Here is a 25,047-nt window from a genome sequence, read left to right on the forward strand (position 1 = left end):
ACCTGACGACATTATTAAGTCTTTACAGCATCCTTACTCACTCTGTGCCTGCTTGTTCTGTGCATCAGGGGAGACACATGAGGCGAGGCCTGCAACTGCGGCAGTCACTGCCTGAAACAGTGTGCAGGCTGCAGCTCAGGGAAGGCCAGTGGGGGCCACCTGGGGAGCCGGCCAGGGTGGCTGGAGTTCCAGGGAGGAGAAAATCGCACAGAGAGCTCCGAACATATACCGCTGCCCCGCCCCCTCCCCTCGCCACTTCATCAACTCAGTCTTCGCAGTGTGAGGGCTAGTGTGGGGCATAAAGGGACCCAACGAAAGGGGCGGGAGCAGCAGTATTCAGAGTTTACAGAAGCCCGGCAATAGTTTTTCTGCCAGCCAGAGTTGAAAAATACTTGGAATTCATACAGTACTGGGTGAAGTACTCAGAACAGTATTGTCAAAAGGTAGTGAGTACAACCAGCCTGACACCAAAGGCATCCGCGCCGAAGAAGAGAAATAGCCCACTCAAAGCCACTTGGCTCGCCTGGCCCACCGCAGCAGGAGACGGGTGGACTCAGAAGCACTGAGAGGTCACGATCCAGGGGTGACCAACTCCCAGGACTGTGAAACGCTTCCCTGCTCCCCACACTACTGAAGGCAACGCTGCAGCAGTCCCTTTTACTCAGTATATCATGCCTGGCTACCCAGGAAAATGACAAGATGAGCGAAACACACAGTATGAAGAGAAAGAACAAAATATCAGAAACAGACTTAGGGAGCTGGTATTGCGGCACAGCGTGGTAACCTACCCCTTTCGATGCTGCCAAGTTCAAGTCCTGGCTAGTCTGCTTCCGATCCAGCTTCCTGCTAATGCACCTGTGAAAGCAGTGACATCCAAGTACTTGGATCCCTGCACCCATGTAGGAGACCCACCTGAAATTCCTGGCTTTTGGCTTCAGCCTGGCCCAGCCCTGGCTGTTGTGGTCATTTGGGGAATGAAGCAGCAGAAAGATGATCTCTGTCTCTCTGTCTTCCCCTCCCTCTCTGTAACTATTTTTCAAATACATAGGGGCCGGCACCACGGCTCACTTGGTTAATCCTCCGCCTGCGGCACTGGTATCCCATATGGGTGCTGGGTTCTAGTCCCGGATGCTCCTCTTCCAGTCCAGCTCTCTGCTGTGGCCTGGGAGGGCAGTAGAGGGTGGCCCAGGTGCTTAGAAGACCAGGAGGAAGTGCCTGGCTCCTGGCTTCAGATCGGCACAGTGCCGGCCGTGTGGCCATTTGGGGAGTGAACCAATGGAGGGAAGACCTTTCTCTCTGTCTCTCTCAATGTCTGTAACTCTACCTATCAAAACAAACAAACAAACAAACAAAACAAAAACAAATACATAAATAGGGCTGTAGCTGTGGTATAGCAGGCTAAGCCACCATCTTCAATGCTGGCATCCCATATGGGTGCCGGTTCAAGACCTGGCTGCTCCACTTCCAATCCAGCACCCTGCTAATGAGCTGGTTGGGTCACACACCCACATGGGAGACCCAGAAGAAGCTCCTGGCTCCTGGCTTCAGCCTGGCACAGCCCCAGCCATTGCTGCCTTTTGGGGCGTGAACTAGAGGATCAAAGGTCTCTATCTCTCCTCCTGTCTCTGTAACTCTGCCTTTCAAATAAATAAAAAATAAATCTTTAAAAATAAACAAATAAATATTAGAAGGAGACAGACTCAGATATGGAAGGGATACTGGAATTATCAGTCTTGGAATCTAAAACAACTATGACTAATAGGCTAAGGGCTCTAACAAATGGGCAATGTAAAGAGAAGTGGAAATTCTAAGAAACATAAAAATGCCAGACATCGAAACACTGTAACGGAAATGAATGCCATTGATGGGCTCACTGGAAGACTGAGCACAGCTAGGAAATAATCTCTGAACCTGAGGTTATCTCAATAGTAAGCACCACGACTGCAGAACAAAGAGGGAAAAGGCTGAAGGCAACAGAAAGGAATGTCCCAGTACTGTGGGACAGCTACAAGAGCAGCAGATACAGGCAACCGGAATTCCAGAAAGAGGACAAAGAGAAAAGAAGAAATACTTGGAACAATGATGAGTGAGAATTTCTGCAAATTAATGTCAGACACTAACCCACAGACCCAGAAAGCTCAGAGAATACTGAGCAAGTATAAATGCCAAAAAACTGCACACCTGGGAATATCATTTTCAAGCTAAACAAAAATCAAAGAAAACTGAAGGAAGCTAGAAGTAAAGAAAAAAAATTTTACTTATAAAGACATGAAGATAGAAATACATCCAACTTCTCCTCAGAAACTCTTTAAGCCAAAAGAGAGTGGAGTGAAATAACTTGTATTTACAGTGTTGAGAGAAAAAACAAATACCAACCAAGAATTCTACATGCTGAGTGAGAAGTTCTACTACAACAGTGAAAGACAAATCAAGTCTTTCTCAAGCAAAAATTGAGGGGATTTGTAATCCAGCAGACTCACTTTGCAAGAAGTGTTACAAGAAATTCTTCATTATGATCAATTGTGAACTGAAATTGATCACTTGGACTGGTGAGATGGCATTGGTACATGCCACCTTGATGGGATTGAATTGGAATCCCCTGGTATGTTTCTAACTCTACCATTTGGGGCAAGTCAGCTTGAGCATGTCCCAAATTATACATCTCTTCCCTCTCTTATTCCCACTCTTATGTTTAACAGGGATCACATTTCAGTTAATTTTCAACACTTAAGAATAACTGTGTATTAATTACAGAATTAAACCAGTCATATTAAGTAGAACAGAAAGGACTAAGAGTCAAAGGGAGCACATAAACAAGTCTAGTACCTGCTAACACTAACCGATAGAATAAATAAAGGGGAGAGTGATCCAACATGGGAAGTGAGATACTCAGCAGACTCATAGAATGGCAGATGTCCTAAATAGCACTCTGGCCTCAGAATCAGCCCTAAAGGCATTCGGATCTGGCTGAAAAGCCCATGAGAGTATTTCAGGCATGGAAAGCCAAGACACTCTGGCAAAAGATCTCTGTGAGTGAGATCCCAGTGGAAAGAACAGGTCATCAAAGAAGGAGGTACCTTTCTCTGAAAGGAGGAGAGAACCTCCACTTTGACTATGACCTTGTCTAAACAAGATAAGAGTCGGAGAACTCAGAGGGCTTCCATAGCCTTGGAAACTCATGACTGGAGCATAGGGAGATTACCGATGCCATAGACAGGAGTGTCAATTGGTAAAGTCAACAACAGGAGTCACTGTGCACTTACTCCTCATGTAGGATCTCTGTCCTTAATGTGCTGTGCATTGAGATTTAATGCTATAACGAGTACTCAAACAATATATTTCACTTTGTGTTTCTATGGGGGTGCAAACTGTTGAAATCTTTACTTAATGCATACTAAACTGATCCTCTGTAAAAAAAAAAAAAAAAAAAAAAAGAAATTATCAATTCCCAACTTGACTCTCACTGGGATTCAACATAATAGGTCTGCTCTGATTTCATCATCATTTAAAAAAAATCATCTATTATTTTTCACTTTATGTTTCTGTGTGGGAGCAAACTGTTGAAATCCTTACTTAATGTATACTAAGCTGATCTTCTGTATATTAAGATAATCGAAAATGAATCTTGATGTGAATGGAAGGGGAGAGGGAGTGGGAAAGGGGAGGGTTGTGGGTGGGAGGGACGGTATGGGGGGGAAGCCATTGTAATCCATAAGCCGTACTTTGGGAATTTATATTCATTAAATAAAAGTTTAAAAAAAAATAAAATAAAAAAAGAAATTCTTCAGTGAGGAAGAAACTGATAAAGGTCAGAAACTTAGATCTAAAAGAAAGGAAGAGCAACAAAGAACAAATATTGAAAGTAAAAAGAAAGCAAATTTTTATTTTTAACTGACCAAATACATTAATTTTTAAAATCAGTTTGTTCAAAATAATGAGAGCAAAAATGTATTTGGTTGAGTGTGTGTGTGCATATGTATAAGCAGATGAATAATAATGATATAAGGAACAGGAGGGTAGAATGATGCTTATTTTGTTTTGTAAGGTACTTGGCATTGCCCATGAAATGGTACAGTGTTATTTGAAAGTGGACTTGGGACTAGTTGCAAATATATATTACAAACTTCAGGGCAACCACCAAAAAAAGTTATAAAGTTTAACTAACATGCTAATAAAGGGAAGAAAACAGTATCACATAAAAGGCATAATTAAAAAGAAAGAAAAATAGTAGAAGATGAAAAAGGAACAAAGAACATGGGCAACAAACAGAAAATAGTTAAAAAAATAACAGATTTTAATCCACTCATTATCAGTAACCACTGTGAATATCTATGGTCTAAATGCACCAGTTTTAAGATACAGGTTTGAGAGGCTGGATTAAAAACAAAAACAGCAGGGGAACTGTGGCATAACAGCAGGTTAAGCCACCACTCAGAATGCCTGTATTCCACACCAAACAAATTGCCATTTGCGTCCCAGCTACTTTGCCTTTGATCAAGCTTCCTAGCAATGCATCATGGGAGGTAGCAAACAGTGGCTCAAGTGCTTGGGCCCCTGTCATCCACATAGGAGACCTGGATGGAGTTCCTGTCTCCTGTCTTCGGCCCGGTTCAATCTCAACTGTTGTGGGCATCTGGGAGTGAACCAGTGGATGGAAGGTCTCCCACCCTGATCCCTTGCCCCTCCCCCTTTCTGCCTTTCAAATAGATGGCAATAAGCAAACACTTAAAAATAAGTGGGTTGAGTTCTTTTAAAATCTGAATAGCATGGATTAAAAATAAGTATGTTCTGCTGATTTATCACTGCAAATAAGTTCATTTGATCAAAACACTGAACGTTGTAAGACATTTTATTATAATGACATTTAGAAAGGGCATAGTGTTTAAAATTTTCCCTAGTAATCCATAAAAGTCAGGTAGTAATGATGTTTAATATTTGCTAAAAAAAAACTATAGTCCAAAATTTACTAGGGGAAAACTACTGTCCTAAGACAAAAGTATTAACCTATTTATGATGCTATTAAATAACTTTTCAATGAGGAGATTCAGAGATTTTCAAGACAGTGTTAAATCTGGTTAGCAGCTACTCTGGCCAAGATTCCTGGAAGAGTCACAGGACAATATCAGCGCTGGCTTCGGTAAAGGACTCTTCCAGGTTACCTCAATCCAAAACACTGGACTCAAAGCAGGAAAACACCACAAATCATAGATTTCAGCTCACAGAACATAGTGTACTTGCAAATTACATGGGAAAGAAAAAATGCGCAGTATGCATATCCCAGCTATCCATAGGAACTATGGATTCTTTAATGAATATAGGTATTTTTTATAATATACGCACCAGTCATGTTCCTGACTTAGCCAATTAAGGAATCTGAATTAAATTATGAATAAAAATGAGTTTTTAAACTTACTTGAAGCAGAAACAGCAGATAACAGTGCCAAGTATAAATCCATCCTCTTTGGATGAGTGTTGTTCACAAGAGCCAGTTTATCATCAGCGTGACAGGCTGCCATGAGTGCTGCCCACACAGCAGGGTCACCTAAATAGGCGCAGAGTCAGATGGTTTGTTAGTGGAGATTCCTCAGAAACCTGAATATAACCCCACCATACAACCCAGCCATCCCACTCCTTGGAATTTACCCAAAGGAAATGAAATTGGCAAACAAAAAAGTGGTCTGCACATTAATGTTTATTGCAGCTCAATTCACAATAGCTAAGACCTGCAACCAACCCAAATGCCCATCAACAGTAGACTGGATAAAGAAATTATGGGACATGTACTCTACAGAATAGTATACAGCAGTCAAAAAAAATGGAATCCAGTCATTTGCAACAAAATGGAGGAATCTGGAAAACATCATGCTGAGTGAACTAAGCCAGTCCCAAAGGGACAAATATCATATGTTCTCCCTGATCGGTGACAATTAACCAAGCACCAAAAAGGAAACCTGTTGAAGTGAAATGGACACTATGAGAAACGGTGACTTGATCAGCCCTTGCCCTGTTGATGAACAACTTAATACTTTATCCCTTTTAATATTTTTTCTGTTTGTTCTACTTAATAATATTGGTAGAATTCTGTAATTAATACACAATTATTCTTAAGTGTTGAAACTTAACTGAAAAGTGATCCCTGTGAAATATTAAGACTGGGAATAAGAGAAGGAAGAGATGTACAATTCGGGACATGCTCAAGCTGACTTGCCCCAAATGGTAGAGTCAGAAACATACCAGGGGATTCCAATTCAATCCCATCAAGGTGGCATGTTCCAATGCCATCTCACTAGTCCAAGTGATCAATTTCTGTTCACAATTGATCATAATGATACGACTAAGAGTTAAAGGGATCACATAAACAAGACTAGTGTCTGCAAATACTAACTGCTAGCATAAAAAAGGGAGAGAATGATTCAACATGGGAAGCGGGATACACAGCAGACTCATAGAATACCAGATGTTGGCCTGCGGCACCGGCACACCAGGTTCTAGTCCCGGTCGGGGCGCCGGATTCTGTCCCGGTTGCCCCTCTTCCAGGCCAGCTCTCTGCTATGGCCCGGAATGCAGTGGAGGATGGCCAAAGTGCTCGGGCCCTGCACCCGAAAGGGAGACCAGGAGAAACACCTAGCTCCTGGCTACGGATCAGCATGATGCGCCGGCCACAGCGCGCCAGCCATGGCAGCCATAGGAGGGTGAACCAACGGCAAAAGGAAGACCTTTCTCTGTCTCTTCCTCTCTGTCTACTCTGCTGGTCAAAAAAAAAAAAAAAAAAAAAAAAAAAAGAATAGTGATGTCCTAAACAACACTCTGGCCTCAGAATCAGCCCTTAAGGCATTTGGATCCAGCTGAAAAGCCCGTGAGAGTATTTCAGGTATGGAAAGCCAAGACACTCTGGCAAAAAACAAAAACAAAAAAAACAAAATAAAACAAAACAAAACAAAAAAAAAACAAACCTAAATGAAAGATCTCCACGAGTGCACGAGTGAGATCCCAGTGGAAAGAACAGGTCATCAAAGAAGGAGGTACCTTTCTCTGAAGGGAGAAGAGAACTTCCACTTTGACTCTGACCCTGTCCAAATATGATCAGAGTCGGCGAACTCAAAAGGCTTCCATAGCCTTGGCAACTCATGACAAGGGCCTAGGGTGATTACTGACGCCATAAACAAGAGTGTCAATTTGTTAAGTCAACAACAGGAGTCACTGTGCACTTACTCCTCATGTGGGATCTCTGTCCTTAATGTGTTGTACATTGTGATTTAATGCTATAACTAGTACTCAAACAGTATTTTTCACTTTGTGTTTCTGTGTAGGTGCAAACTGTTGAAATCTTTACTTAATATATACTAAACTGATCTTCTGTATATAAAGAGAATTGAAAATGAATCTTGATGTGAATGGAAGGGGAGAGAGAGCAGGGGGTGGGAGGGAAGTTTTGGGGGCGGGGGAGCCATTGTAATCCATAAGCTGTACTTTGGAAATTATATTCATTAAATAAAAGTTAAAAAAAAAAAAAGGTTTGTTAGTATCAAGATGTCACTGTAAAGCTCCTAAAGTGAGAGTGAGAGTTTATAAGTACCCCCCTCAAAAAAATTAATGATATCTCCAGAAAAATTCTACTTCCTTAAGGGAAAACTCAGTAATACGTGTTTTCAGACATATGACTACACTCATGCTTTGAGATTCTCCATATTGTTAGCAAACACATCAGAGGCTGAGAAATTCGCTGCTAAACACTTCTTCCTCGGCTGGTTAGCTCACTTGCCTACAGCACTGTGTTATTATGGAAAGGAAAATTATTCTGCTTTCACCAGACACCAAGGACGAGTCCCAAACAGTAACCCATCCTTCTCAACTTAGTCACAGGCTAAGTAAGGTAACATAATTTTTTTTTTGTGAGAAAAGTTGGAGTCAGGGAAAGGCTCAGCATTTCATCTATGTTGCAACAGGAGAGCCTGAAACTCACTGTTCACCCCTCCCATTTCTAGGCTCCCACGGTTCTCTCATTCATTTGCTCTTTCGCACCTGACCACAGTGGCTTCAGTGAGGTGGAAAGGCTACCTGCAGGGGGCTGAAGAGGTCCAACAGAGACTATGCACAGATTCCTCTCCCTAAGTTGTGAAAAAGCTGCAAGAGGACTGGTTTTCTTTGCTTTTTCTTTTTTTCATTTGTTAGGTCTTTCATTACTTATAAACCTTATTTTGCAGCTTACATCAACAGTTAATGTGTTTTAGTCTGATAATCCTTAAAAAGAGAAATGATTGGGGCATAGCAGGTGAAGTTACCACCTAGAACGCCAGCATCCCACATGGGTGCCAGTCTGTGTTAATTCCCTGCTAAATGCCTAAGAAAGCAGCAGAAGATGGCCCAAGGGTCTGGGTCCCTGCCATCTGCACAGGAGACTTAGATGAAGTTCCTGGCTTCGGCTTGGCTTAGCTCTGGCCATTGTGGCCATCTGGGGAGTGAACCAGTGGATGAAAGATTCTCTTTCTCTCTCTCTCTAGATCTCTGTAGCTCTGACTTTCAAATAAATAAAATAAATCTTTTAAAAAAAATCCCACAAGGGGGTGGCAGTTAACAATATAATCACACATACTTTAGTCTGGTAATTTTTCTGATTGCCTCATCAAAAAATATAGCTCCTATCAAATGTCTAAAATATGCTTCTCATTTATAGATGCTCCTTATTATGGCAAGTAGTACAAGAACAGTGAAAATTCCTATGCAGATCAAAACCTCTTACAAAACAACATGTATCTTCATACTCTGAAATATCTTCTTGACCAGAGTATGACTATTTTATCTGAAGTAACATACGACACAGCCAAACTCCACAATAAACAAACGGGGACCGTTTCCTAGATTTTGTGATGCGATCTGATTACTATATAATGAAACGCACATGACTGAATTTTATATCTGTGTTTGGGGGTCTAACAATGACACTGATTAGCTGTCTGGCAGTTTTTCCTTTGGGAATTATTTTTCTATTAAAAAAAGAGACAACTGAACAGATGACAGCTGAGATGCCAACTAGAAGTGGCATTTCATAGGTCTACAATGTGAGGATTCTAACTACAGGGGACTCCATTTCTAAATACTGATTTATTCCTAATATTAAGTGAACAAGCCCCTTAGGGACCTTATAGTATTCTAAAATTTAGATTTTCAGCAAGGGATATAAGCATTAGCTGGAAGATATTTATTCTGTCACAATACAAAAGAATGGCTGCTCCTATTAAGTCTTCCCAGATAATCAGCGACCCAAATTCCCTATGAAACAAAGTGTCACTCCAGGATAATATCCAAAGCACAAATCTAAAAATCTTAAAAATATAGTTTGTTAAAAATTAAAATAATTCTTGGTAGCACAGAATCATTAGTCTTTTCTCCATTTTTTTCCCATTTAGTCCTAAATTCTTTGGATTATCTTTCAGCTACTGAAAAGACTCCTTGGAGAAACATCTATCAAAAGTATACTTTCTTTGATCAAAGATTCACAAGGTTGGACAGCCAACACATGGAACAACAGGCATGTCTACTCGCACTGGACTTCAAGGACAGGTCTCAAACAGGCACTCTTCTTTACCACCCAATCTCTGTCATAAGCATCTTCCGTAATGGCTCCGCTTCCTTGATGTATGTATTTCTCCAAATTACTTGGGAAAATCAGAAATCATGACAGAGGACCTCATCTTGGCAATCTCACCTTTCTAGTTTATGCACTTACACAATCAAAGACTAACAGGTCTTCTATCATCTGAGACTGAAGTCTAACACTTGCTTGAGATCACCTCCACAAACCAGAAGCTTGTCAGTGTATAACAGACAAATACAAAAGCTTAGGGCCTGTTTTTGTTCAATGACAGGATAAACAACAGGATATTGGTCTCTACGTGTTTTGCAAAATAACTCCTGACTATTTGAGATTTTGCTGCTTGGTTAGGATCTTTATAGTTTATTATGAATATAATAACAATAAACTTTTTCTTTGTACAATCTGCTTCAGCCAAAAGCAACGGCACTTTAATCATTATCATGAAGTATTCTGGATGAATGTATTGTTCAATGCTTCATTTCATATTTAAATGACATTTTGTAAAAATATACCTTGTGACCCTACATTGCTAGACATTCCAGATCTCTTGAGGCATTTTTCCAGTAGTGGAAATGGAGGCAGTGATATGCAATTCCTCATTATCCCATACAACACCACACACACCACACAGCTGGTCAGAACTAAAAATAGCCAGCTCAGGTGAAGCCATGACCTTGGCGTTTCTAACAGCTACCACATATGGCACATCCCTCCTCATCCTTAAAGGAGTTAACAGCATATAAAAATAACTAAGCATGTAGAGTATATTAGTAGCCACAGTTAAGCCTCATTAAATAAGACTGATGGAAAAACAGAAAGAAAACCACTTCTTGAATATATATAATCCAGATTTTCAATAACAGGTAATAATATAATTTTAAGCAGACATTCCTTTCAACTTGTTTCTATAACTGATTTTTTTTTTTTGACAGGTAGAGTTAGACAGTGAAAGATAGAGAGACAGAGAGAAAGGTCTTCCTTCAGTTGGTTCACCCCACGAAAGGCTGCTACAGCAGGTGCGCCACACTGATCCGAAGCCAGGAGCCAGGTGCTTCCTCCTGGTCTCCAATGTGGGTGCAGGGCCCAAGCACTTGAGCCATCCTCCACTGCCTTCCCGGGCCACAGCAGAGAGCTGGACTGGAAGTGGAGCAACTGGGACAGAATCTGGCACCCCAACCGGGACTAGAACCCGGGGTGCCAGCGCTGCAAGTGGAGGATTAGCCAAGTGAGCCACGACGCCGGCCAACTGATACTCTCTTAATTATGAAAAGTCAAACCTAGATAACTAAATAATATGCAAAATCTTAAAAACAGTTTCCTAAAATTCCTTTTGCCTCATTTCATGTAAATACAAACTGTATGCCCGTAAGCACAATGTAAGATTGACAGAATCTGAGTTAGCGACATGGATTTATTATGATCACCTGGAGAGAGCAGCGCTGCCTTCTGAATGGTCTTTAGAGCAACATTTTTTTCATCTTCCGCTGACCTGCTTCCCATCGCCAGCTGGTTGGCTGCAGTGTACAGTAACGCCTTCTACACAGGAAAAGGAGTGTGTTAGCCAATTCTCTTCACAGCTCCCTGTCTTTCAAACTGACCCAAAGATGGGCTATGTTTGATATGGAACCCCTAATGTTACAGAGAAAATTGGTTTTATTCTTTCATCAGTGCTGTTTAACAAGATGCATGTAACAAGGGCAAACTAACCTTCCCATGATGTGAGTCCAGAATATGGGCCACATTTCCTGCTACAGCGCCTCCCTGCAATAGAAAATATGGGGTGTTTAGACAAATGCACAGACTTTCAAAAACACTAAAATTTAAGACTGGTAACATCTCTCCATGAAATCATTTGAAAGGTTCAGTTTTATCATATTCATAATTTCTAAACTCAAGTATCTACTTATAAGTACTGTTTTAAAAGATCAGTTTACTATTTTTGTGAAAGAAAATCTTTCCACTGTAATCATTTCAACTCTGCTTTTAAATTTTCATTTAGATTCAAAAGTTACATGATTTCTACAGTGGTACCAAGCATTTTCCAACAATGTAAGAGACTGTAGGAGAAAGAGAAGGGGAGAGAGAGAGACTACAAAGCTAAAGAAAATGATGGTTTTAGTCCAGGAAAACACGTGGTGTTTCTAAATTCATAGTCCCTAGTAAAATGAAGGAAGTGCAGAGCACTATGAAACTCACCACTGCTTTATTAATTCAATACTAAAAATAGAAAAATACATGCCTCAGCATCAAAGTTTTCATAAGGTAAATTTGAAATCTGTAGTTTTAAAAACTTCAAAATGAGACATTTTATTTGGAAAAAAAGTGAATGACTCTATATCAGAAGTATACTCTACCTTTCATTTCTTATCATAAGTCTATCAGAAGTGTTTTCAAAATTGTACTTAGTGTATATAAAGAATGCTAATAACAAACTTCTAACAGTATGTCAATGCAAAACAGAGAGATGGACTAAAAAGAAGGCAGGCAACACAGCAGAGTGGAAAGACGCTCCAGGAATTAGATCTGGAAATGAATCCCATTCCTACAACCATTCAAGTTACTTAACCTGTTGTCTCACATTTCCTTTTATAAATAGTGACAATAAGTGCTCCTACTTCTTACGACTGTTGAGATTAAATGATCAAATACATGAAAAGGCTTAGCACAGTAGCAGACAAATAGTAAGGACTTCATTCTGCTGTCTGATAGCAATGGTGTTCCAGGTCTTTTAAACCATGCTATCCACTCAAGTCATTCAAAATCTGGGAGAAAACCTCGCTCCTCAACTGTGCCCTGTGTGTCAGCCGCACGGCCACTCTCTGGGAGGTTATTACCAAGGCAGAATATTAGGCTGAATCACAATCTGTATTTTGACATAGTCACCAGGTGATTTCAGCTGCACATTAAAGCGTGAGAAGTACTGGGATAGAATATTTAAAAACTTATTCTTCAAAGCATTGACTAACTGACAAGTTATTAAGGAACTGCCAGGCCAAAACCAAGAGCAAAAGCTGGAATCTGGGACGGGTGAGCAGAGAAGCCACTTACCTTGCAGATCCTAATAATAAATTTTAATTTTTATCTTGAAGGATTCATGGGTTTGTGGGACAGAAATTAACATCCAGGGCTCACACAAAGTGGGAAGTGTATTGAAAACCCCTATCAGAAAAGCTGAGACTCTAAGGGGCTACAGCTTCAGGCTCTAAGTGAATCAGAATTAAGCCAAGACTCAAATAACCTTGCAACCTCAAGCTCTAAATCTTGTTAATGGTGGCCCCAGATTGGTACAGCTCCAAACACCTGTCAGAAGCAAGTACAAATTCTTTCTAGAGAAAGGTATCTTAATCCTCAGCCTCAAATTATTACAAAAAACTTTCACACACACACATGCACACACACACACACACACACAATTAGGTAAATAAATAAACAAAGCTACCATGAGTAAGCACTCATAGTAAGAAAAAAAAAAAAAAAACAGAACCATAAAGATTTTAGAGACCAGAATTATTAGGCATGGTAATATTAAAACATATTATCTATTATGACCATGATATTTACCAGTCAGTTTAAATGAACTATGAATGCACATATTAATCAGATATGTTAGAAGGAAAATTCCTGAAAATATTTGGCTGCTATAAATGGAAACAGTGCACAATCCTTTATAGAACATCAGTGAATTTATACACACATTTCTTGATATTTACAGCATTACAGGTACTACTGCCTTACCTTTAAGAATAGATAAAGCTATCTTTGGGGATTTAAAAATACAACAGCCAATGCTTCTTATACAGCCACATTATAAACATTATTTTATCACACGGCCACTAACATAATCTGTATGTGTTCAAAATGGCCCTTGTCTTCTCTCTATTGACCACCACTATCCAGAATAGTACAACGGCACGTGGAGGACACTCAATCTAGTACTTGTTCAATGACTAATGGAACAGAATTCCCTTCACCAGATTAAATATCTTCTAGGAAAAAACAATGCTGTATGCTGAAATGATCATGCTCACACCATATCACAAGTTCTTCTGCCACTTGGCCAGAATTCAGAACACGACTCACCTTTGCATTTCGTTGGGCATGCTGAGCAACAACACGGGCCAACAGGGACCAAAGAGCAGGGTCAGCTGGGTTACTGCAGAGGTCACCAAAGGAGCAGGCTTAGAGACAGGAGTTACTTAACCAGAGTAGACAACTAATGTTTCATTAAGTTTAAAATCTTGTAACCATCAATAACAAGTTTACATTAATTGTTCACGTTTGGTTGAAAGTATCTTGACTTTTGGAAAACACGCTCTTTATTTCCAATATACAACAAGAGTTCTCATGGAAACAAGAAAAAAACAGCAACAGGATGACTACAAAAACACAAGACAATTAAGAAAACTTAAGGAAAAGTAATACACTATGTCCAAAGAAACCAAAAAGATAATAAAAATTATAGGAGAAATAATACTGTATAGTAGGAGAATGATTTCTAAAGGAAATGGCACTATAGTAGAGTAAGCTTTATATTAAAGTAATTTTTTAAAAAAATATAACCTGTAAATACCGTTAATAAGAAGGGACTATAGCAGAACAAACTACAGATAGAACACTGTACTGCAGACAAGAAAATGAGAACCGTGGTTAAAAATGACAGCTTTCTGGCTTCCAAATTTTGAAGACAATAATATTCAAGTAGGCAGCAACTCCTGAAACTATCAATGTGAACAGAATCATCTGACAGATGCAAAAAGGTTTGGGTCTGAACTGGAATAAGGACAAATTTATCAACTGAATTAAAAATAAAAATCCCAAGGGCCAGCGCCATGGCTCACTTGGTTAATCCTCTGCCTGCGGTGCCAGCATTCCATATGGGCACTGGGTTCTAGTCCCAGTTGCTCCTCTTCCAGTCCAGCTCTCTGCTGTGGCCTGGAAGGGCAGTGGAGGGTGGCCCAAGACCTTGGGCCCTGTACCCGCATGGGAGACCAGGAAGAAGCACCTGGCTCCTGGCTTCGGACTGGCACAGCGCACTGGCCGTAGCGGCCATTTGGGGGGTGAACCAACGGAAGGAAGACCTTTCTCTCTGTCTCTCTCTCTCACTGTCTAACTCTACCTGTCAAATAAAATAAATAAAAATAAAAATCCCAACAGGTGAAGCAACACAGACCATTACCTAATCCCACACACAACTTCATAACACCAGAGTTGGGCTTTCACATACACATGCTGACCTCGCTGCACAGTCTGAGTAAAACCCAAGTGTCGAACACAACCACATCAGTCCTCTCCATGTCATGAGGCCCCAAGGACACAAGTCCAGAACTCACCTGTGAACAGCCTTGGACGCCTGTCGCTGCACTGCCACGCTGCGGCCCTGGAGTGCATGGATCGCTGACGTCAGAAGGCACCTCTGGTAATCACTGCCTCTGTGCTTGCCGTGCTTCAGTAGCTCATTCAGGGCTGCTTTGGACAGGGTAGCATCCTGCATGGCCAAGCCGAGGGCACACAGGGCTTGAAGGCTTTCGGTGGTCGGCTCCTTTAAGATAGAGCTGTAAACACATGTTCAGACTGGCTATTAACCATGCGTACAGCAGCCTTTCTCTGTAACTATTAAAGCATACTGAATGCCTAGTACAAAAAAACCCAGTACAGTAAGGCCAGCTTGAAGATTAACATAAGAGAGAAAACTCCTTGGCTTTTGGAGACAGCAATTCCCTTGGCTGATGCGGTGTAAAGTACCAATGCCTTTCAGAGAACAACAGCTACAGTTCTTTCCTGGGCACTACAGCTAAGGTTTAGAAACAAATACAGATCAGCCTCCTTGGGCATCAAGTCCTAGGTAAACAATGAGAACAATTTTGCTAAAAATATTGTTTCAATAAAATCCTAGAAATATAAATAAAGAAAAACAATTTTGGGACTGGCACTGTGACACAGTGGGTTAACACCCTGGCCTGAAGCGCCGGCATCCCACATGGGCGCTGTTTCAAGACCCAGTTGGCTCCATTTCCTGTCCAGCTCTCTGCTATAGCCTGGGAAAGCAGTGTAGGATGGCCCAGGTCCTTGGGCCCCTGCACCCATGTGGGAGACCTGGAAGAAGCTCCTGGCTCCTGGCTTCCACACAGCTCCAGCTATTGCAGCCATTTGGGGAGTGAACCATCGGATGGAAGACCTCTCTCTCTCTCTCTGTCTCTGGAGCCTCTCTCTGTGTAACTCTTTCAAATAAATAAATAAATCTTAAAAAAAAAAAACAATTTTAATGCAAAATCTGATTTTATCCTTTTGATGGAGCTTTGTCCTCATAAGCTGTGTGGTACTGAAACCAGCATTTTATATAATAAGTACAAACTATATCTATATTTACCATACTCCAAGTTAGTATTTTTACAATTTAAAGAGAATTTAAATTTTGTATGTAAATACTTAGCATTTGTTTTCTCCTTCAACTGCAAAAACTGATTTAGCCTTATACAAGTGAAAGTCACTAATGTTTAGAAATCCTTGTTAATTTCAATAAAGAACACGTAGCTCTCTACAAGCTTAATACTTCTAATTATTATCATAAATTTTACACTATGATAAAACAAGGGAAATTCCAAAGCTTTTAAAAAAAGTTCACTAACATATAACAGAAATATTCATTACTTTATAAAATATCACATGTCTCCACTAAGTCTTTGAACTATTTTTGGGGGAAGAGGAAATTAGGTGTTTTGTACTTAATTTTGATAAACAGGTATGAAATAACAAATTCTTACAAAGCAGCTCTGGAGTAAGTAGCTTAAAGTTTCAATTCACAGTAAGAATTTAATAGACGTAGGAGTTCAAATATGAAAACACTTCAGTCAGTGCCACTTCTGTCAATAACCTACATGGTCAGTTGGTGAAAGTAAGAAAGCAAAAAAGGAAAAAAAACAAAATCCAGGGTCGGTGCTGTGGCACAGTGGGTTAATCTTCCTCCACCTGTGGCACTGGCATCCCATATCGGCACCAGTTCTAGTCCCAGATGCTCCTCTTCCAATCCAGCTCTCTGTTGTGGCCTGAGAAAGCAGTGGAGGTTGACACAAGTGCTTGGGCCCCTGCACCCACATGGGAGACCAGGAAGAAGCACCTGGCTCCTGGCTTTGGATTGGCACAGCTCCGGCCATTGCAGCCATCTGGGGAGTGAACCAATGGAAGGAAGACCTTTCTCTCTGTCTCTCCCTCTCACTATAACTCTACCTCTCAAATGAATAAATAAACAAAATCTTTTTAAAAAATTCCAATATTGATAACAAAAGAAGAAATTCTAACTTGTGCCTTGACTCAAAAGGATAAAAACCTTGTTATAACATTAACATACAAAATCCAAATTATAACTGAAATGACTACATTCCAGTATTAAGAAGGAGTTAAAATTTCAGTGTCTGCATGCATGTACTCTTTTACCACATTTCAGGGGTTTCCCATGTGGTCTTACTTTTTTTTTTTTTTTTTTTAAAGATTTATTTATTTATTTGAAAGTCAGAGTTACACAGAGAGGTAGAGGCAGAGGCAGAGAGAGGTCTTCCATCCGCTGGTTCACTCCCCAGTTGGCCGCAACGGCTGGAGCTGCACCAATCCAAAGCCAGCAGCCAGGAGCTTCTTCTAGGTCTCCACGCGGGTGGAGGGGCCCAAGGACTTGAGCCATCCTCTACTGCTTTCCCAGGCCACAGCAGACAGCTGGGTCGGAAGAGGAGCAGTCGGGTCTCAAACCGGGGCCCATATGGGATGCCCGTGCTTCAGGCCAGGGCGTTAACCTGCTGTGCCACAGCGCCGGCTCCCATGTGGTTTCTTATTCTCAAATCTAGAAAATTGGTAACCAGATCTTTTTTCCCCTCATACAGTAAGCATTTTTAGGACACTGCTCATTTTCCAATGTAAGACTATCAACCAACCAACAAACAACAGGCAACGGTGAGCTTTCCATATAAAGAACGTCACAGTAAAGAATGCCAAGGGCTGGGGGTGAGAACAGTTGGTAGTGTTAAGTTTCCATGATGACATTAAGAGGACTAAAACCATAGACAGAAACATAAAGCAGAAAAAAGGCCCAGCCCTGGATCCAACAAGCCAAAACAAGGGGGTAAAAGTTCTACTCCTAGCAAAAAAGCACAGATTATACTGTTATGTTTTCCCAGTTCCACCAATATTCAAAATGATTTGGGTTTAAGTAATAATCAAAGACTAACAAATGTGTCTAATTTTGCCCTTGATAACTGGGGTAATCATTTGCCATCTGATTCTTGGCAGCAAGCCATTTGCATATGGAATCTCTGAACTTGCTATATATAGGCACAAATATATGTCAAAAGAATATATCCTGTAAAATGACAAGATTTTCTTTTAATTTCCAAGAAAAATTTCTTTATTTGAGAGGCAGAGAAACTAGGAGAGACAGATAGAGGGCCATCACTGTTAGCACTGAATCCGTGGATGGAAGCTCTCTGTCCACCTCTTTTCTGTCTCTCAAATAAATGAATGAGTATTTAAAAGAAAAAAGTCCAATAAATCAAAAAATAGTATAAAATAACCATAGATACATAAGCTGTTATTTTATAAACTTATTCCAAAAGCATAGCAATAGCTAAAAGTTCTACTGGGACAATTTTTTTAAAGACTCATCTTTAAATGAAATTTTAGTAAGCTAACTTGAAAAGAAAAGAGGAAACAAATCTCTTCGGGGATCCAAGATGCCAAAAAATAAACCAGTTATTTATTACCTTCATTAAAATTTTAAGGTCATTCTTGACCACGTGGTTAAATACTGTTTACAACATAACAATAACACACAGAGTAGAGGAAAGTTTTGAAGGATTGGGTGGTTCCAGGGCTAAGAATGAAGCCATGATCTCTAGCTCCACTTCACTGTTTATTCAGAACGATGTGGGCCCAATCCTTTTTGTTCAAAGTTCCTGAAATGTTAAGACTTCAATCTATGTTGCTCCAACTATATGGTAATGTTAAGTGCTTAGATCAACTGTACATACCATTTAAATAGCAATGTCTTGGCTACATCCAGTTTTCCTTGTTTATATTCTGCTAGCGCCAGAGCTGTCAAGATATGGGCTTTGTCTTGCTCTGATTCAACAATAGACAAGGCTCTCTCATAAGCTGTTAGAATTGGAAACAAGAAAACATGAAAGCAATACTGATAGATGAAGTGTAGGATTTTTTCATTTCCCAATCTCATTTTTCAAAAAATGCTTAAATAAAACTGTACCTTATTTGTTGTTCCCTTATTTTCTAGAGGCTGGAATAAAAATTCATAGTAATGCAACACTGGATGAGCTATTCCAATGTGACTGTGGGAATATCCCTAGGCCTATCACATGACTATCCCCAACTTCTACCTTCACAATCTATAAGGAGGCCACAATGGCTGTCTTTAAAGGCCAGGCTGGGCCAGAAGTGGAGGCCTGCACAGCTGTGACACCACCATAACCCACTGGTGCAGACCAGCAACTCCGCCTAGCAGACCACATTTGAATGAGTTGCATATATACCGGCTGGGCCCACCTACGTGAAAATTTACTCAGTTAATGTTTTTGGAGAAATCAAGATCTACTATTAGTAACATTTAAGCAGTGCAGGGTTGTGAACACAGGCCTTCAAACGCTAGTTCATAGGGGTCCGCATTGTGGAGCAGCAAGTAGATTGCCACTTATAACATCAGCAGCCCATATCTAAGTGTCATCTTTGAGCCCTGGCTGTTCTGCTTCCGATTCAGCACCTGGGAAGGCAGTGGAAGATGACTCAGGTAGTTGGGTCCCTGTCACCCATATGGGAGATCGAGGTGGAGTTCCTGGCTCCTGACTGTAGCCTTGCCTAGCCCAGGAGATCACGGCCATTTGGGGAGTGAACCAGCAGCTTTGGAAAATCCTCTCTTTCATTCTTCCCTCAAATAACTAAATAAATCTTTAAAACAAACAAACAAAGGCTAATTCCATGTCTACTGCAGATGATCTCAGCCCTGGTTTCCCTATCTGTACAATGAACAGTCCTAGTACTGTACTACAAGGACTATTCATAGTACTTGAAGTGGAGTCACAGATAAAAAGTTCTTAGGATCCCTCGGGACTCCTAGTCAGATTTCAGTAAACACTGCACTCCTCCCTCCCCATACCCAGTTAACCCTTCTATATTTAAGCTTATCATGATTAACCTCTACTCAGCTTTGGAAACATCTGTTCATTAGCATCAAGAACTATCCTTACCTTTGCTGCTCTCTTTATATAGCCCCTTCATAAATAAAGCCAATGCGAAACCTACGATGTCTTCTAACTCTTCCAGAGGTGTTGACTTAAAAGCCTGGATAGCTTTATCATATTCACCAATGGAACTAAGAAGCAAAGCACAACTTACTTTTAATGTCAAAAAAAACACTTTGGATTATGAAAGCAAAATAGAGAGCTACAATTACATTAAGGTTATTTTAATAACTTCACGTGTAGTTTCTTTTTTACAGAGGTGATTCAGTAAACAATAACCTATTAGAGTTGAAGTTCTAGAAAAGACCCAAGATAGAAAGTATATCACAATTAGAATGTATTTGGGGGGATTCAATGTTGACTTCACACACTGCTCCTTTTGAATTACATGTGAAAATAACAGGTTCTGCTAAATCACAAAGTATCTTCTTTTAAGCAAATTTTATTTAAAACCCCAGTAAAAATCCAAGTTGGCTTTTATATAGAACTCTAATTTTCTAAGCTTAACATTTTAGTTAACTATCATCCTGTGGGTATAGTTCAAGCATTTTTGACAAGTATAACAAGTCATAAAATATCTTATCTGCATCAAACTTAGCCTTTGGATAAACTATTTACCTGAACACCCATTTTCTTGGAGGGCATACAGACCCACTAAAAATCCAGAGGAAAAAACTATGCATTTAAAAACCAGTGTTTAGGGGCAGGTGTTGTGGTGTAGCAGGTTAAGCTACCACCCGTGACACCAGCATCCCGTATGAGCACTTGGCTGCTCCACTTCCAATCCAGCTCCCTGCTAACGTAATGTGCATGGAAAAGCATGTGCCCCACCACTGACATGAGAGACCTGGAATAAGCTCCTGCTCCTGGCTTCCAATCAGCCCAGACCTGGCTGTTGCAGCCATTTGGGGAGTGAACCAGTGGATGGAGGACACCTCTCTCTCTCTCTCTGTGTAACTCTGTCTTTCAAATAAAGAAAATGTCTTCAAAAACAAAACAAAAAAGTGTAAAAAAAAAAAAAAGAGGTTTGTCTTTCAATGAACACTATCTTCAAAGACACAATTACTTTCGTGGAGAAAAGAATGAAATGAGAGAGGGGCATAAAGGGGCTTCGATGCTATTTGTCTATTTTTTTTTTTTAAAGAAAGCTGGAGCAAATTGACAGAATTTTAAGCTGTCACATTTGAGTGGTGACTATTTGTTAATGTATGCTCTATATTTTATTACTCATTATATGCTTGCATATTTAATGTATTTCATAATAAAAAATGAAAAAGACCTGTTATCAATGGAAGGTATAGATTTCTTTCTAAAATACTTAAATTACATGAAACATTAAAATGAAAATGAACAGATATTTCATTCCCCACAATTTCTTACAGTATCTGTCCTCCGCTTCAATAAAATTGCAGACAGAGCTCTGCTAACTGACAAATGTAACAGTTTAAAAGAACTGATAGGAAAGGCAGTCAGCACAGAAAAATTTTCCTATTTATGCATATAACTCAGTTACATAGTTAGAAAAGAACTCGTGACCTCAGGTCTCTACCATGTAACTTCTTAGTCGATGGAGACACCAATCCCCAAACATTTATACCATAATTTTAATGTGCCTCCACATTATTAATTAATAATTAATTAATGTGCCTCCACAGCTCAAAACTGAAGGAGGGCCATCCTACCTTGAGTCAAAACCTTTCTCCTATATTACTTGTGTTCTCTGGTCCTCTAAACAACCGGTTCTTAATCAGAAATCTCTGACAATTTGAGGAAAGATATATAGCTCCCTCACCGTCCCCCACATTTTCGTGTACCATTTTAAAGGGGCTGCTGAACCACTAATGCTTAAGCGTCAGCTTAAGAATATATAGCAAATCCGGATGAAAGCAACTCCTTGTCCATTAACGAGGATTCTGCTATTAGAGACAGCACTCGCTCTCTCCCAAAGTTCTCCTCTGCTCCTCAGAAAGCAATATGGAGTTACGTGTCATTACAGGGAAGGGAAACAGCAGAGGCTGGAACATGGGAATTATGTGTCCTGTAAGTTCCGCTACTCTGGAATCTTGTCATCATCTCCGCAGTCCCACAGCTTTCACCAGGAAAATCCAACAGAGTCACAGCACTCATGGCAAAAAAAAGTATTTACCATAACAATCTACCATAATGTCTTACAGTAACATTGTACGTATCTTTGTCTTCTGCAGACAACAAAATTGCTCTGAAAAAAAGAACAACATTTTAAGTTATCTACATGCTTAATTACCTACTGCTTATCTTTCCTCCTTAGCTGACTCTACAGACTTTTGTTCTCTTTATTTAACCCTATGAATTCTTTACTGCCAATTATAACTGCTTACTCATATTTTATTAAGTTGGTGCCACAAAACTAAAATTTAGATTTTAGGTCATCACGAAAATAACTCAAGTAAACTTACCTCTTATTAAGTGATATCATGTATCATATTTGAGTGCCAAATAGTCTCAAAATTTTAATCTAAATGCAGGAAATGAGCATATTGTGATGTTACGTTTTGACGTATTCGGAGTTTCTAGAAAACACTTGTGAAGATACTGATATACAAGTATTGGAATTGGGAAGGCAGGCAATTGAGCACTTCCATGGGCCCTTGCCTGAGTACACGGAACAATGGCTACCAGTGAGTTGAGGCAAGGGAGCAAGTCATCAGAGGGGCCTGGGGGATAAGGGTGAAGACACCCACACACTGGCAGCCTCACTTCCTTCTCGTGCTCCGTCCTGGGCCGGGACAGAAGCATCTGAACAACTCACAAGAGGCTGCCGTTAGGTAAGGCTTTGTATTTCCTTTTCTGTTTAGGGAGGATTTCTCAGGGTTTCTTTAAATTCAAGAACAGCTTTTTATCAACAGTGTTGCAACATGAAGGAAACTTAGGGACACCTAAAAGACAGCCTCACAGAGATCAAAACCCCAAGTTCTTGTTTAAGGCAGAAGACAGCACTGCGAGGACCGTGGAGCTGCCACTGCAAGCCTCCGGTGCACGCAGCGTGGGATGCAGTGTTTGCAGTCACGCAGGAAGCACCCCCCGCCCCAACGCTGCCTCGTTTTCCTTCTTTGAAAATCACATCCACTGTTGATTCTACCATACCGTTTGCTTACTTGTAAGTTTACTATAACTGAAGGAAACAAAATTATGGTTTTTCATGAACTTCTCTCCCTGTCAACTGGAGGAACACTTCCTTGATGATGCCTCCAGTACCACCTAGTGATGACTCCTTTGAACTACAGAGAGATCCAAATAAATAGGACACAGCGAAGCTTTTGGGACAATTCAATTAATTTTTGACCTGATAAGGCTTCTTCTAAATATCTGCTTTGATTCAGGGCAATAAAGTGACTCAGAGGTTAGGCCACAGGATCTTCCAGCTTCTCATCTCGCAGCTACTCATGAGGTCCACGGCTATTTTCTCATTCGCCTGTCTATTACCTGGCAGTCACAGAACTCTATGCAGACTTCATTTCACACTGCTGTCCGGGCTGGTCATTCCAGTCCAGCACGCTGGCTTTCCTGTGCCATGAACAGGCCAAGTCCGCTCCTGCTTCAGAGCACTTGCCCGCTGCCTGGGACAGTCTTGCCAGGATAACCAAATGGCAAGTCAACAAAATAGCTCAGTTCCTTCAGGCCGGGCCTCAGCTGCCTCCTCAGCAAACCCACCCTTCTTAAAACCTCTTGAAATGTCTCTTCCTACCTCCACATTCTCTGCTCCTTTCCCCTCAAGTGGCTTTCTTAGTAATTATTGTTATCGCGGAGACTTCTCAGCTTCTCCCATGTCTCCCACCTCCAGGTGTGCGCTCCATAAAGGCACCTATGTAGTGTCTGAATTCACTGCTAAATGGCCAGTGTCCAGGACACTGCGTGGCACACAGCAGTTCAAGAAACAGACACTGGATAAATAAATACAAGGCAGATAATAAAGGGATTCAAATACAGAGTAATGTTATCATTGCTTGTCTCACTGAACACATGTTAAGAATTAAAGTTGGGTAAATTCCCATGGACAAAGATTTTTCTAAAACAGATTCTGAGGAGATTTTTGTCTTTTCTTTCAGTTTTGTCTTTCCTTTCAATCTCTCTCTCTCTTTCTTAACAACAGAAACCAAAATAAAGCTGAAAATTGGGGACTGTGTCTTCACGTGCTAAGATGTAATATAAAAAGATAATATACAATGAGAATCAGGAAACGAGAACATTTCTTCAGTACTGTCTTCAGGACAAGACCAGGTGTGAGAAGGCTGATGGGGAGCCGGGGCCTGCACTTGGATGGACTGTGACTTACCTCTGGTATGCATCTGCTGCTTGCTTTTTCAGTTGCAGGTGTTCATTCAGGTAACCCAACATTGTGAAGGCTGGAGCATAATTCTGAATTCTTTCTGAAAATTCAGAAATACATTTACATGCATATGCTGGTTGTGTTAAAAAATATTAGTTTAATTTTCAATTTTTCCAGTATCTTAAACACGAGATCATTGTCCTTGTTAATAATGAGGGCTGGCACTGTGGCATAGCAGGTAAAAATGTCACCTACAGTGTCGACATCCTATATGGGTGCCGGTTCAAGTCCCGGCTATTCCACTTCCAATACAGCTCTCTGCTATGGCCTGGGAAAGCAGCAGGAGATGGCCCAAGTCCTTGGACTCCCGCACCTGCATGGGAAGACCCAGAGGAAGCTCCTGGCTCCTGGCTTTGGATTGGCGCAGCTCTGGCCATTGCAGCCAACTGGGGAGTGAACAAGCAGATTGAAGACCTCTCTCTCTCTCTGCCTCTCCTTCTCTCTCTGTGTAACTCTAACCTTCAAATAAATAAATGAATCTTTAAAAAATAAAAGAATAATGATCTGACTTTATCTGGAATATGCCAGTAACCACTTTATAACTTTTAAGTTACTAAAAAATACTTGAGAGTTGTAGATGGTTTCTTTTTTTTTTTTTTTTTTTTTGACAGGCAGAGTGGACAGTGAGAGAGAGAGACAGAGAGAGAAAGGTCTTCCTTTGCCGCTGGTTCACCCTCCAATGGCCGCCGCTGCAGCCGGCGCACCGCGCTGATCCTGGCAGGAGCCAGGAGCCAGGTGCTTTTCCTGGTCTCCCATGGGGTGCAGGGCCCAAGCACCTGGGCCATCCTCCACTGCACTCCCTGGCCATAGCAGAGAGCTGGCCTGGAAGAGGGGCAACCGGGACAGAATCCGGC

At 40.7% G+C, this 25,047-nt stretch overlaps 1 protein-coding gene across 13 annotated transcripts in view; it reads right to left on the minus strand.

Moving 5' to 3' along the window:
• SKIC3 (SKI3 subunit of superkiller complex) overlaps positions 1-25,047 on the minus strand; it is a 95,119-nt gene that overhangs the window by 20,226 nt on the left and 49,846 nt on the right. For 10 of the 13 annotated variants that reach the window (XM_008261953.5, XM_008261956.5, XM_002713922.6 and 7 more), the window contains 9 exons: positions 24,140-24,233; positions 21,974-22,045; positions 19,834-19,958; positions 18,607-18,730; positions 14,926-15,147; positions 13,676-13,748; positions 11,303-11,356; positions 11,020-11,131; positions 5,414-5,542 (listed from right to left, as the gene is read on the minus strand). In XM_008261953.5, coding sequence (XP_008260175.2) covers positions 5,414-5,542; positions 11,020-11,131; positions 11,303-11,356; positions 13,676-13,748; positions 14,926-15,147; positions 18,607-18,730; positions 19,834-19,958; positions 21,974-22,045; positions 24,140-24,233 — 1,005 coding nt within the window. Of the gene's footprint in view, positions 1-5,413; positions 5,543-11,019; positions 11,132-11,302; positions 11,357-13,675; positions 13,749-14,925; positions 15,148-18,606; positions 18,731-19,833; positions 19,959-21,830; positions 22,046-23,527; positions 23,748-24,139; positions 24,234-25,047 lie in introns of those variants that run through there. The other 3 variants (XM_008261957.5, XM_089313015.1, XM_089313014.1) reach the window with 3 other exon arrangements.

Source organism: Oryctolagus cuniculus, chromosome 14 (genome assembly GCF_051225735.1).
Source record: "Oryctolagus cuniculus isolate XC-2025 breed Fujian yellow rabbit chromosome 14, ASM5122573v1, whole genome shotgun sequence".
Classification (NCBI taxonomy): Eukaryota; Metazoa; Chordata; class Mammalia; order Lagomorpha; family Leporidae; genus Oryctolagus; species Oryctolagus cuniculus.